This window comes from Podarcis filfolensis (genome assembly GCF_964270895.1).
Source record: "Podarcis filfolensis genome assembly, chromosome: 12".
Lineage (NCBI taxonomy): Eukaryota > Metazoa > Chordata > Lepidosauria > Squamata > Lacertidae > Podarcis > Podarcis filfolensis.
Genome location: NC_139614.1, coordinates 26124531 through 26136541, shown reverse-complemented (window position 1 = coordinate 26136541; position 12011 = coordinate 26124531). Strand labels below are relative to the sequence as shown.

The 12011-nt window shown below is 42.6% G+C and overlaps 1 protein-coding gene across 5 annotated transcripts in view; it reads left to right on the top strand.

The window, feature by feature from the left end:
* Nucleotides 1-12011, top strand: part of HDAC9 (histone deacetylase 9) — a 466741-nt gene that overhangs the window by 131407 nt on the left and 323323 nt on the right. The window contains exon 1 of one of the 5 annotated variants that reach the window (XM_083578500.1): nt 2673-2820. The exons of 2 other annotated variants lie outside the window; for them this stretch is intronic. In XM_083578500.1, the coding sequence (XP_083434626.1) occupies nt 2706-2820 (115 nt within the window). In that variant the 5' untranslated portion in view covers nt 2673-2705. Of the gene's footprint in view, nt 1-2672; nt 2821-12011 lie in introns of those variants that run through there. 2 more of the 5 variants (XM_083578503.1, XM_083578502.1) reach the window with 2 other exon arrangements.

The following is a 12011-nucleotide window of genomic DNA, read 5'->3' as shown; positions in this document are numbered from 1 at the left end:
GCATCGAATGCAACTGATATATAGAAAAGACTCTACAACATGAAAAAAATAGACAATGCATGTGCTTCCGTAAGCAAGGAAAACCTTTAATAAAAAATGTTTTTTATAAAAAAGGGAAGAAAATATATTAGCATGCAGTACGGAGACATCGCCTTGCCAACAAAGGTCTGTATAGTTAAAGCTATGGTTTTCCCAGTAGTGATGTATGGAAGTGAGAGCTGGACCATAAAGAAGGCTGGTTGCCGAAGAACTGATGCTTTTGAATTATGGTGCTGGAGGAGACTCCTGGGGGTCCCATGGACTGCAAGAAGAACAAACCTATCCATTCTTAAGGAAATCAGCCCTGAGTGCTCACTGGAAGGACAGATTGTGAAGCTGAGGCTCCAATACTTTGGCCACCTCATGAGAAGAGAAGACTCCCTGGAAAAGACCCTGATGTTGGGAAAGGGCACAAGGAGAAGGGGACGACAGAGGACGAGATGGTTGGATAGTGTTCTTGAAGCTACTAGCATGAGTTTGACCAAACTGCGGGAGGCAATGGAAGACAGGAGTGCCTGGCGTGCTCTGGTCCATGGGGTCACGAAGAGTCGGACACGACTAAATGACTAAACAACAACAACAACCTTGGGGCAGTTTGTAGCTTGACCCTAGATGGTTGCTACCAGTCAAAGTAGACAGTACTGTGCTAGGTGGACAAGTAGTTTGACTTGGTATAAACAGTGCTATTTTTCTAGAAAAAGAGGTCCAGAACTCACAATGAATACCTCCCCTGTTCTCTTATAATGGCAATGGCTCCCACCTGAGAAGGGCTGGAACTGAGTTCAGGTGAGTTCTGGCTGAAAAAAAGCCCTGGGCATATGGCAGCTTCCTGCACTCCTGACTTTTTTCTGGAACTTGCAAGGTTGTTCAGTGACATAACAAAATTGTACATAGGCCCTTTCCCAGGAATGTTGGGGCACTGAGACCCGTGGCTTTAGTATATCAGAATGTCAGAGCTCATAAAACCAATTGACTTGTTTTGGGCTATAAGCTGCACAGCTACACATACATAATGCTAGTGAAAGACAAGGAAACCTGTAGCTGTTCCATTTGTTTCTCTGGAACAAGCCCTAGAGTGCTGCAATTGTCTGGCAGATTTGTAACTTCTAATCCATTGATCAAAGAGGCTGACCGTTATATTAAGTAAATGATAAAGAACTAGCTTGCCAACTTCCAAAGGTAATGATTTTAGGCTTTAAGAAATCTGTAGCATAAAAAGCTAACTCTTGGGGATTAGCCAATCCTGAAATGCCATTCATTGCACCCACCCACACCAGTCCCCTTAGCCCCACTTTCAGTCATATTCCTAGGGCAGTTTACAAAAATATCCCCTCTCATACTGCCTCATTTTAGAACATCCTGCTATATTTCCTGGCTCAGCAGGCTGCCTGTTGCTAATTGTGTGCAACATTTAGAATGTGTGTCATTATCTCCCTATCACATTTTTTAAAATTCTAGAGGTCAAGCTGGAAAAGTCAAGTGCTCTTTTCTTATAGTTGCATGAAGACAGGGCATAGTCACCTGCCCATCCATATATCCCCTCTGTCAGAATGCATGCATATATCTCACTCTGATTATCCAGGCATTGCAAGCAATATATACAACACGACTTTGCTTAAATCAGAGGTGGAGAACCTCAGGCTCAGGGACAAAATGTGACCCCCCCCAGCTTTTCTCTCAGATCCTCAGAACTCCCCCCCGTCACACCTCCCCCAACCCCAGGCTATGCCTCTCATGGATACGCCTTGCACCCCAGGTGTGTTTACCTAACTGGAATATGTCCTTGAATTATGGTAATTTCTCTCATTTGCCTAAGTGGAGGATAGAGAGGTGTGTAGGTGTGTGTAGAAACTAGCCTACTACACTGTGGTAAAATTTGCTTTTTTTGCCTCCACCAACATTTGCCTCTTGCGCTGCCCACTACTGGGATATGGCCTTTGGAAGACTGCCTAGAAAAGAATACTGAAAAAGGTTCTTCTTTATATCCAGCACTGGAATGACAATGGGTTATGCTGAATCTACCCACATGAACAAGCCAGCAGGAAAGGATGGCGCCTTTAGCTGGGAGCAGAAACAACCTGAAGCGTACAGAGGCTCTGAGTTATTGGAAGGCTTTCTGGAAAGGAATGCAGCTCTCAGGCTAAAAAAAAAAAAAAGTTTCCTATCCCTGGCTTACACCTTCTTGCCTACCAGATTTCTTCCCTCCACCCCCACATTCATAACTCGTGTTGCGTTTGTTTCATGATACGTTTTTTCAGGTTGCATCCCGTGGCTACCCGGAAGTACCGCAAAGCATTACTTCTGGGTTTCGCCGCTCGCACATGCGCAGACATGCAAAATGACATCACACACATGTGCAGACGCGGCAAATCGTGATCTGCACAGACGCGGGTTGCATTCTGCTCATGTTGCGAATGGGACTCCGGAACGGATCCCGTTCGCAACCAGAGGTACCACTGTACTTGCAACGTCCTTCAGAAACACTGCTAGCTATTCCCTCCCTGCCATAGCACAAGGGGAAAGTCCCTGACGAAGCCAGTTCCTCTCTTCCCTCAGGAACACCCCAGCTAAGTTCTCTTCCCTTGCGTTATGCAGACAACTACACTTTGCTCCTTGTCAGGCACCACAGCCACTAAGTTGACTCTTAAGACAGGCAGGGACCAAGAATGGCGAAAACCAACGGCAGCTTCTCTCAGCAGGATGGCCAGAGTGCCCGGTGTCGTGTCTGCTTTGGCAGCCTACCAGCCATCTGGCTACCCTTTCCAGGAATGTGCAGTATTGGTAAGTGTCTACTGCCTCCCCGTTCCTCCTTCCTAGTGCCCACAAGCTGGTTGTTTTTGGTATGCGCCGTGAGCAGACTCGGTGGCAGGGCTCCAGCTGCCTCTGCTGATGCAGACATGGTGCCAGATGCCAGCCATGTGGTCATGGATGGGTGCGGAGAGGGTGGGGTGGGGACAGATTGATCATTGTTTGTGAACTGTGGCAAATCTTGAAACACGGCGGTGTCGCACTGATTTCATGATGCTTCTGTAGCCTTTAGCAAACATCTGGGTGTCTCTTGAGCTAATTATGAAAGGGGAACAAGGAGCCTCATTCCCTTTCAACCCCTCCCCCCAGTTTCTCCATAACAAAATATCTCACACATAATTAGACCAAAAATGAGAAGCTAGTGGCAGAGAGAAAAGGGAAGAGAATGTAGATACTATTTTGGTCCCCTTTCTTTGATACACTGTGTCCCCCTCTCCAACTGAACCCAAACCTAAGTGCTGTAATTTCTCTCAGTCACCCCTTGTCTCATTTACCTCTCCCTTTACTTCTTTCCATATATTGTTACCCCCCACCATTGGCATTTAGATTGAACCATCCTCTAGGGAAGGACTTTTTCTTTTGATGCTTATGTTAGTGAAAGGGTTTGACCTGAATTGGCAGAGTAGACAAAGAACTATTCTTATTCTAAGTCATTCAGAGTCATATTGGGTCCAGGGCACAATGGGCTGATCCTCCCACCACTGGTACCACTGGTACCCTTCTCAAGGTACTTGACCGCTGCTGTTTATATGGCAAAATAGCATTTTCCAGTTCTTCATGTCTCTGATGCAGTGTAGATCATCATCTTCTGTAGCCAGATAAGCAGAATACGTGGGAGATTTGGAGACCTGCTGGTAGCTGTGAGGAGGGAGAGAATGAGTTGAGTTTTTATTGGGCTTAGATTCAGATCACTGGAGATAAACCCTGGGGTCCTAAGGCCTCCCTTCGTATAAAGGGTGAGCATTAAGAGCCACCAAAGTTTCTATTCTGAGCTCAGGAGACAGCTATCAGAAGTGGGGAGCTATAAAACCCTGTTGAAAAATCCCCTGTGCCTGTGGGTGGAATGCTGTGCACAACACATTCCCCAAACAAGTTTCCAACCCCTTTTTTGTCCTACTGTAGGGATTAGAACAGATTTGGGGAGGTGATGGGAGGAGAAGGGCATGTTGTTCTGCTGCACAAGGAGAAATCCATGCATTGATAGAAGGATCCGCTAAGCGCTACATTGGATACAACTCTTTATGTCTATTTTTTTCTTGCATCTCTGGGCAAGCCATGTGCACTCAACAATATTTGTCCTGGTGGCTTCGGGAGATGGAGAAATCAACCCATTGTCACCATAGCTGCCTCACACCTGCACAAGGTTTTGTTGTATTGCAACAGTTGTAGTGACTTTCTAGTCAGCAAAGGAGAAGTTAAAGGAGAGGCAAGGGTGGTTGGAAGTCCCCTTTGCCAGGTTGTGTCTAGAATCGGGTGTCATTCTGAGGAATAGTTGGCGGAGGGGGTTGGCAGGATAGTGACCACCATTACAGAGTGATTGATGAACATTTGGAGAAACTTCTTCAAAGTGGAATTCCTTTTCCTGGGAGAGCAGGGTGTGAGAAAAAGAAAAGGGAACCTTAGAAACTTCCCCAGAAAAAAGCGTCCTCAGCGCTATTTAACAGTAGGTTGCAAAATAAAGCTCTGTTGCCGTTTTAGAAAATTGAACTCGGTGGTTAACTATCTGCGTTCATAAACGCAGAGTTGTATCTCTCTGCTCTTTCAAAGGTTCCCATTGCCACACTTTTATTTTGGTGTTACATCCCCCCCTGCCGGCCACACCATGTCAGAATCATGTTGCTGTGCTCAGCGTTTCCCGTGCTCAGCGGCTTCGCTGCAAGTGCAAAGAGCAGCCCCCTGAGACAAATCATTTGCATTACAGATGCAATAAGAGTAAATTCAAAAATGTAATTGCACTTTGCAGTGTGGTTATACATTCAAATGGTTTCAGTATTTGCGCTTGCTGTGGGAGCTCTTTTGTTGATTTAAAAAAAGCAAAAGCAAATGATAGTTCTGACAGAAGTGCTGAGACCTAGAAGTTATTGTTTGCGATCAGATAGCTTCGGAGCCTTAATTTAAATACTTTGTGAGCAAGACCTCAAAGGAAGACTTCTCTATTTTTTTCTCCTAAAAAGCTGGATAGTTTTTACATAACCCACATGCAGTATACTTACAGAAACAAATAACAAGTGTTGTTTTATTTTACGTGTGTTGTTTTACCTACGGTATAGTGTAGCATCAAGTTTAGCTAGGAGTTCTCAAGTAATAAGGTTAAAGAAATAAACAGATAAATCTGGTTCCCCATCTGGTGCCTCCTGCTACTTCTCTGCATCTAGCAAGTCCATTACATCAGGGAATGATGCTTCCTTGGGCTTCCTGCCAGAGCTGCTTTGGGACGTGAGTTTTCAGCAGGATTGTGGCATGGAAGGAAATAATTAAACCCTGTCTTCAGGTGCCACAGCTCCAATCCTGATGACCCTCCCCGCCTTCCCATGGCAGAAGTTTACAGTAAAAAGAGTCCCACTTACAGTGATCTCTCACCGCAGTTTCAACCATAGCTGGTTCCAATATTATCCTTAGGTAGAAAGTCTGGTTTAACCCTATACAGTTGTACCTCGGCTTCCGAACGCCTTGGGAGTGGAACGTTCTGGCTCCCGAACGATTGAAACCCGGGAATGTTCCAGTTTTCAAACGTTCTTTTGGAATGTGAACATCTGACGGGGCTTCCGATTGGCTGCAAGAGCTTCCTGAAGCCAATCTGAAGCCGCACTTTGGTTTCCTAACGTTTCGGAAGTCAAATGGACTTCTGGAACGGATTCCATTTGACTTCCGAGGTACGACTGTACACATATTTCTTACAGTAACATAACTTGGTCAGAAAGTAGTAAACACACAGTGTTTTGAAACTGAATAGAACAGGGAAGTCTGACACATTTTCAAATGTTGCCTGGTTTGAACAGAGCAACTGCCCCAAAGTTTCTTGGGATCAGACCCTGCATATTTCTCTTTGAATGTCACACTTTATTCCCATTTCTTCAGAAATGCTTTGTGAATGTAGAGAACCTTGATTTTCTGCTTACACAAGGAGGCAGGTAGCCGCGTCTGGAATGGTTCAGCTCCCACAATAAACTGTGGTGTTTTCCCCAACCACCCCGTGTCAAAGGACCCTGAGAGTTATTTTATTTGTTTTCCCAAAGACTGTGATTTATGCAGGTTATTAACCAATGTCATAACACACAACTTTGCAGGTGCAGCCATGCTCTCCTGACCGGTCGCTAATCTCAACAGAAGCTGTGTGTGCGCCACGGTTTTCAGTTTCAGAGCTGAAGGGGAGTAGATTCAAAGCTGCTTTGGGAGGGATTGGGTTTCCTCCAAGGCTTCTCATTTATATTTAAAAGATTGACTTAAGTTGTATCCACTTCCCATTAAATTGTGTATGAACTATTTATCACTCGTGATCAAATGGCTGTCTTGATAAATGTAACTTGTCCCTTCTCATAGTAGAGGGAATGCTCAGTGGTTCTGTTATGTAACAGGATATTGGCTATTTGCTTAAAACTCTGTACAGCTTGCTTTGGTGCTCTCTGTATTGCCCAGTGTGAAGAGGTAGTTTGGACAGAAGCCCAAACAAGCTGGAATAGTCATTCCCCCTTAATGATGGATAGAGCCAAGGGAAGTAAGTGCCTAGCTTGCTGCTAGCCTGAGTCAAAATTTATGTGTTAGGGTCTTTAACAACTCTAGAACCAGTACAAAATCTGCAGTTGGCAGAATAGCAATTCAGGTAAGATATTTCAGAAAATCATAGGAATCGGATGTTACAAATGATTTATCTGATTTCTTTTCAAAGAGTCTGAGATTAAGGAAGGCTCACTTTTCTCATAGAGATGGGGGAGAATGTCAGTGTTATTAATGAGAAACTACTACCTAATTTGCACTTCTTAAACCAATAATTCAAAACACAGCTATTCCTCAAAATATTCTCTGAATTTTGCGATGCAGTTCTCCAATCAATGTGTACAAAAATGCATATGTGAAGCTTGACTCTGCATTAGTACTATCAAAAGCCCCACTTCCAGGGATTTTCTCCCACTCTTTATAGGCTTCCAAAAGTCATGGAATGTGACTCTAATCAAGAAAGCAAGTTTCATGAAGAAAATGCACAGGTTTAATAGTGTGTCCTTTGCATGCAGATAATAATCATATATTGCTAGGAAGTTCTAAATTGTCCTGCCCCACAAACCATATTTTTTTAATGCCATTTGCACTGTCATTTACAATGCAATCTTAACTATGTCTACTCAGTAGTAAGTTCCGTTGAATTCAGTAGGAATTACTCCCAAGTGAGGTTAGGATTACAGCCTGAATATCTGAGAATCTGACACATTTCAACTGTGCAATTTCCCCCCATTACTTTGTTTAGTTCTCAGACTTGCTTTGATGTGGAACATTTTTATTTCTTGCTGTGAGTCTGAAGCAAGCAGTGAAGCAGCTTTTGGTTGTTAAACTGTGTTTGTGTGTAGATGCACCTTATTTAGATTGTGTGATTTAATTTGTCATTTTAAATTTTGATTGTGGGTTTGGGCCCCAAATGTTGGAAGTGGCCTGGGCCCATCTGGACCTCTGAGAGGCCCTTCTGGCAGCACTTCTGTAGAAAGCCTTGCCCTTATTCTTTCAGCTGACATCAAATCCTCTGTGTTTTACACATTGGTTAAGAATTGTTCTGCTTTCCTGGGGTTTTAATGCTCCCTAGCACGGCTTTGATTTTTCTGCAGCTTTTAATCTGCTTCTGGAACAAAGAGATTTCCATTTATATGAATCACAAAATGTATTTCTCAATTATGGGTTGTGAAATAGCAAGGTAGAAAATTTTGCAGATTCGCTCTCAAAACAACGAACAAACCTGATTTACTGCTAAAGGAAACACCTCTAGAGGGCGGTGTAGCATTGCTGTTTTGTGATCTTGGTTTCACATCTCAGTTTAGTGGTAAATAACCATATAAAATCTTCTAGGGTGGTATTTGTCATAGTGCTCTAACTAATGACTGTAAGGACCAATGAGAAATTTGTTTTAGTTGTACCAAGAAGTGTGGTGATTGTTTCCATAGTTCGAAAACACCTGAAGTCTTTTAAGGAACCTTCATGAAAAAGCATATTTTAATATAACTATTAAATGCCCATTTATTCCAGATCAGTCCCATTATACTCAGTGAGATCTGCTCCAGGATATGTGGATTGTATGTTGGAACATTTTATCATATGTCAGCTCATAAAAATGTATGAACTGGAGTCAGGAAGACAGGACAAAATTACTTTGTTGGAGGGAAATGTCATAGCAAAGTGGTAAAACTACATATTGGCTCTCTTCCCCCACCACCCCAGCCCTTGTTCAAGGTGCATGCCCACATTTCTAGGGGCTAACTTTTAAATCTCCCATTGCTGTATTCTCTTGGTAGTATCCAACTATGCTATATTCAGAGTAGACTCATTAAAACCAATGGCCCTTCGTTGGTCACGTCCATTATTTCCAGTGAATCTACTCAGAATAGGACTAGCATTTGGTACAGTGGGTGATGTCTGATGTTAGTCATACTCAAGAGTCCATTAATTTTGATGGGTCTACTTCTTTGTACAGTGGTACCTTGCAAGACGAAATTAATTCGTTCTGCGAGTTTTCGTCTTGCGAATTTTTCATCTTGCGAATTTTTCGTCTTGCGAAGCACGGATTCCCATAGGAATGCATTGAAAATCAATGCATTCAACAAACTTGCAAGACATTTTCGTCTTGCGAAGCAAGCCCATAGGGAAAGTCGTCTTGCGAAGCAACTCAAAAAACGAAAAACTCTTTCGTCTTGCGAGTTTTTCATCTTACGAGGCATTCGTCTTGCGAGGTACCACTGTATATCTTAGTTGGATATCAGTTAACATATTTATTTATTAAAAATAAATAGCCTCACTTTTCTTCTTCTTCAAAAAATGAAATAGAGGTGGGGTTTTTTATAAAAAATAAAACATCATACAGTGCACACTCTCACACACATGAACTAAGAGCAAAACAACAATTAATAAAACAGCACCCATGGAGACAACATCATTAATGGTAGCCCACAGGGATGTGTGCTAAGTCCCTACCTGTGCTCATTGTACACATATGACTGCATATCATCAGATCCATCCACAGTAATTATTAAGTTTCAATATGATACTACCATAATGGGCCTAATTGCAGGCGGAGATGAAACAACATACGGGGGAAGCTTCAAAAAGTATCTACATGGTGCTCAGAGAATAACTTGCACCTAACTTAGTAAGACAAAGGAGATGGTGTTGGACTTCCGGAGGAAGAGAGGGGAACCTGCCCCGTTGTATATTGGGGGGGGGGCTGTATGGAGAGAGTCTCCTCATTTAAATTCCTGGGAGTTTACCTTAGTGAGGACATCACTTGGAAAATCACCATAACCCAGGTGGTCAGAAAGGCCCAACAGAGACTCCATTTCCTCAGGGTCTTGCGAAAGAATAACGTTAAACAACAATTGATGAACTCTTTTCATGCACAATAGAAAGTGTCCTTTCATATTGTATTACAGTGTGGTATGCTGGCTTGACAGCCATGGACAAAAAATCTCTACAGAGGGTGGTGAATATAGCACATGATATCATGGGCTGTCCATTGAGTCCGCTAGATGATGTCGCAAGGGATCGTTGCCTTAGGAAAGAGAGAAAAATTCTCAGGGATGACTCACACCCCGGCCATCACCTCTTTAATCTTCTACCCTCAGGCAGGAGATATAGAAGTATAATCGGCTGTACCAACAGGCTAAAAAATAGCTTCTATCCGTGGGCTGTTAGCCTGTCGAACGGAAAATAACATACCAAAATTGACTTGCGAGGTGGTGTGTTGTTCGATAAGCACACAAAGTACAACGAGATTGAGTGTTTGGTGGGGGGAGGGAGGCTCGTTGAATTTCATTGTACACAGGTACAATAACAATAAAGGTATTATTATTAAAATTATAACAAGCTGAGGGAGTACTCAGTTGTGTTTCAACAAAATGTCTAAATTAAGAAAGTGCTAGTGCCTGAGAGGATCTCATTTGATAGAACATTTTACAAGATGGCTGCCGTATTGTTTTATTAGGAACGCCTCCACCACCCAGGGCATTTGTAGTTTTTCTTTTGAAACACAACCTATGACTTTCTCCTCCAGAAGCCAGCACAGTGTCACAAGATTCTTCTATAGCTGGTGTTACAGACAGATGTGTCAAGTCCAATGTGTCGTTCTCCAGTAACTGTAAGTTTTTAATCCAGAGTTTGAAAATTCTCGGTACAGAAACGTTCCAAAGGGAGATGGCTATCTTGGAGCTTTTCAGCACGACAACACGTTTATGAGGGCTCTCAGATCTCATAACTCCAGAAGCGCTTCAGAAACGAGCAGGTTATGAAAGGTTTCTCTCGCGAGCAAAATAAATGTGCTATTCAGCGATAAATCATGACAGGCTCCTGTTATACCACATAGAGCTAAAGAATGCTAAGCAAATGACTCCCCTCCCCTTCCCACCGTGTGCTTCTGAGCCTCGTTATGAATGCTGGATTCCATTGCTGAGTGATACAAAAGCTACTGTTGCAACCTTTTATTCCCTGGGTGCCCATGAACCCTTTGTGAAGTAATTGAAGGAAATTGATGACATAATTGGGTATATTTTGGGTATCAAGAAGGCTGCAAGGGAAAACCAGAGCATAAAAGTAACCAGCTTTCCAAACCACTTTTACATGCAAGTTTCCGTTTCAACGAGGATTGCTCTTGAAACAGTTCATTGTGCAGGAAGCAATGTTCTTTGGAATGCTACAGTTCATAAGTTCTGGCCAATGCTGTGTGGGAACAAACATTAATCCCCATGGCTAAGAGCTATTAGGTCTAAGCGGCTGGTTATGGTTTTCGACTCTTGTGCGAGATGGAAATAAAGCACCATTTTCTTCAAGCCTTGAGATTGTCTTTGACAAGAGTTCCAAGAATGGTTTGAAACAAATAAACATTGAAAAGTGAATGCCTTCAAGTATAGCTTGAAGTGTGCTACCAGTCCTAAAAACTGTGTACTGGTGGCTACCAGACACAAATCAATATATTTATGTTAACATGTAAAGAAAGCCCTGAATGGCTTGGAACCCGAATACCTAGCAGGGCACTTCCCCAGTGTTAACCATCTTGGACCCTATAATGACAGATGAAGCTTTGGTGCTGGTGCTGTCACTGGGGTGCCCTGTTAACATTAACTTGTGTCAGGGCCTTCTCAGTGGTAGTTTCCCTTTTGTAGAATGCCTAACCTCATGAGGTGCACCTTTTCCTGTAATTAATTTTTGGGGATCATATATAAATGGCATACATAAGGAGGTGCTGCTGCCATAAAGAAAAAGCAGAATGGCTGTGTGTGACCAAGGGCAAGATTTTCTGAGAACTTTTCTTGGCATAGGAAACATTTATTGCAAATGCCACCCTTTGGTGATAATTAGAGTTGGCACCAAAGTGAAGTTTTGAGGACAGAACTTGTTACATATTTCCAAAGATTGGGGCGTTTCTGTGGAAGATGCGAGAGGTAAAAAAGAAAAGAAAAAGGAATTGGAAAATTAAAAGCTTGCTTAGGATTTTATTTATTTGCTACATTCTTATTGTTGATAATTCTTTTGGTTAGTTACATTTTGATGCCTATGCAGAGATTTTGATAGTAACAAACTACTGTAGTTTTCTTTGTAAATAAAAATGTTTAAGCTTTCAATTATTACAATGAAACTATTGGTTAAAAATAAATCTATCTGCAGTTTCCTCTGCAAGTGCTGATCACCTTGTCTTGACCCTCAGTGTTTATGTGTAAAGGTAACAATTATGCAACAGCTGAACTATGTAGACTGGACCTTATTTCCCAGAAAGAACTGCTGTCTTATGTAGTCTGAATTAGCACACTTCTTTGTTTATGAAGCTTCACTTCATAGCTTTACAAAGTGGGAGGGAAGTCCTGATGGTAGCCAAAAATACAGACTTTCGAACATGAGGATGCCAGATGTCATTTCCATCTACTTTGCTGGAACTGTCACTGGTTCTCTGTTAAAACTCCACAGCATGTTATGCGGTGAAA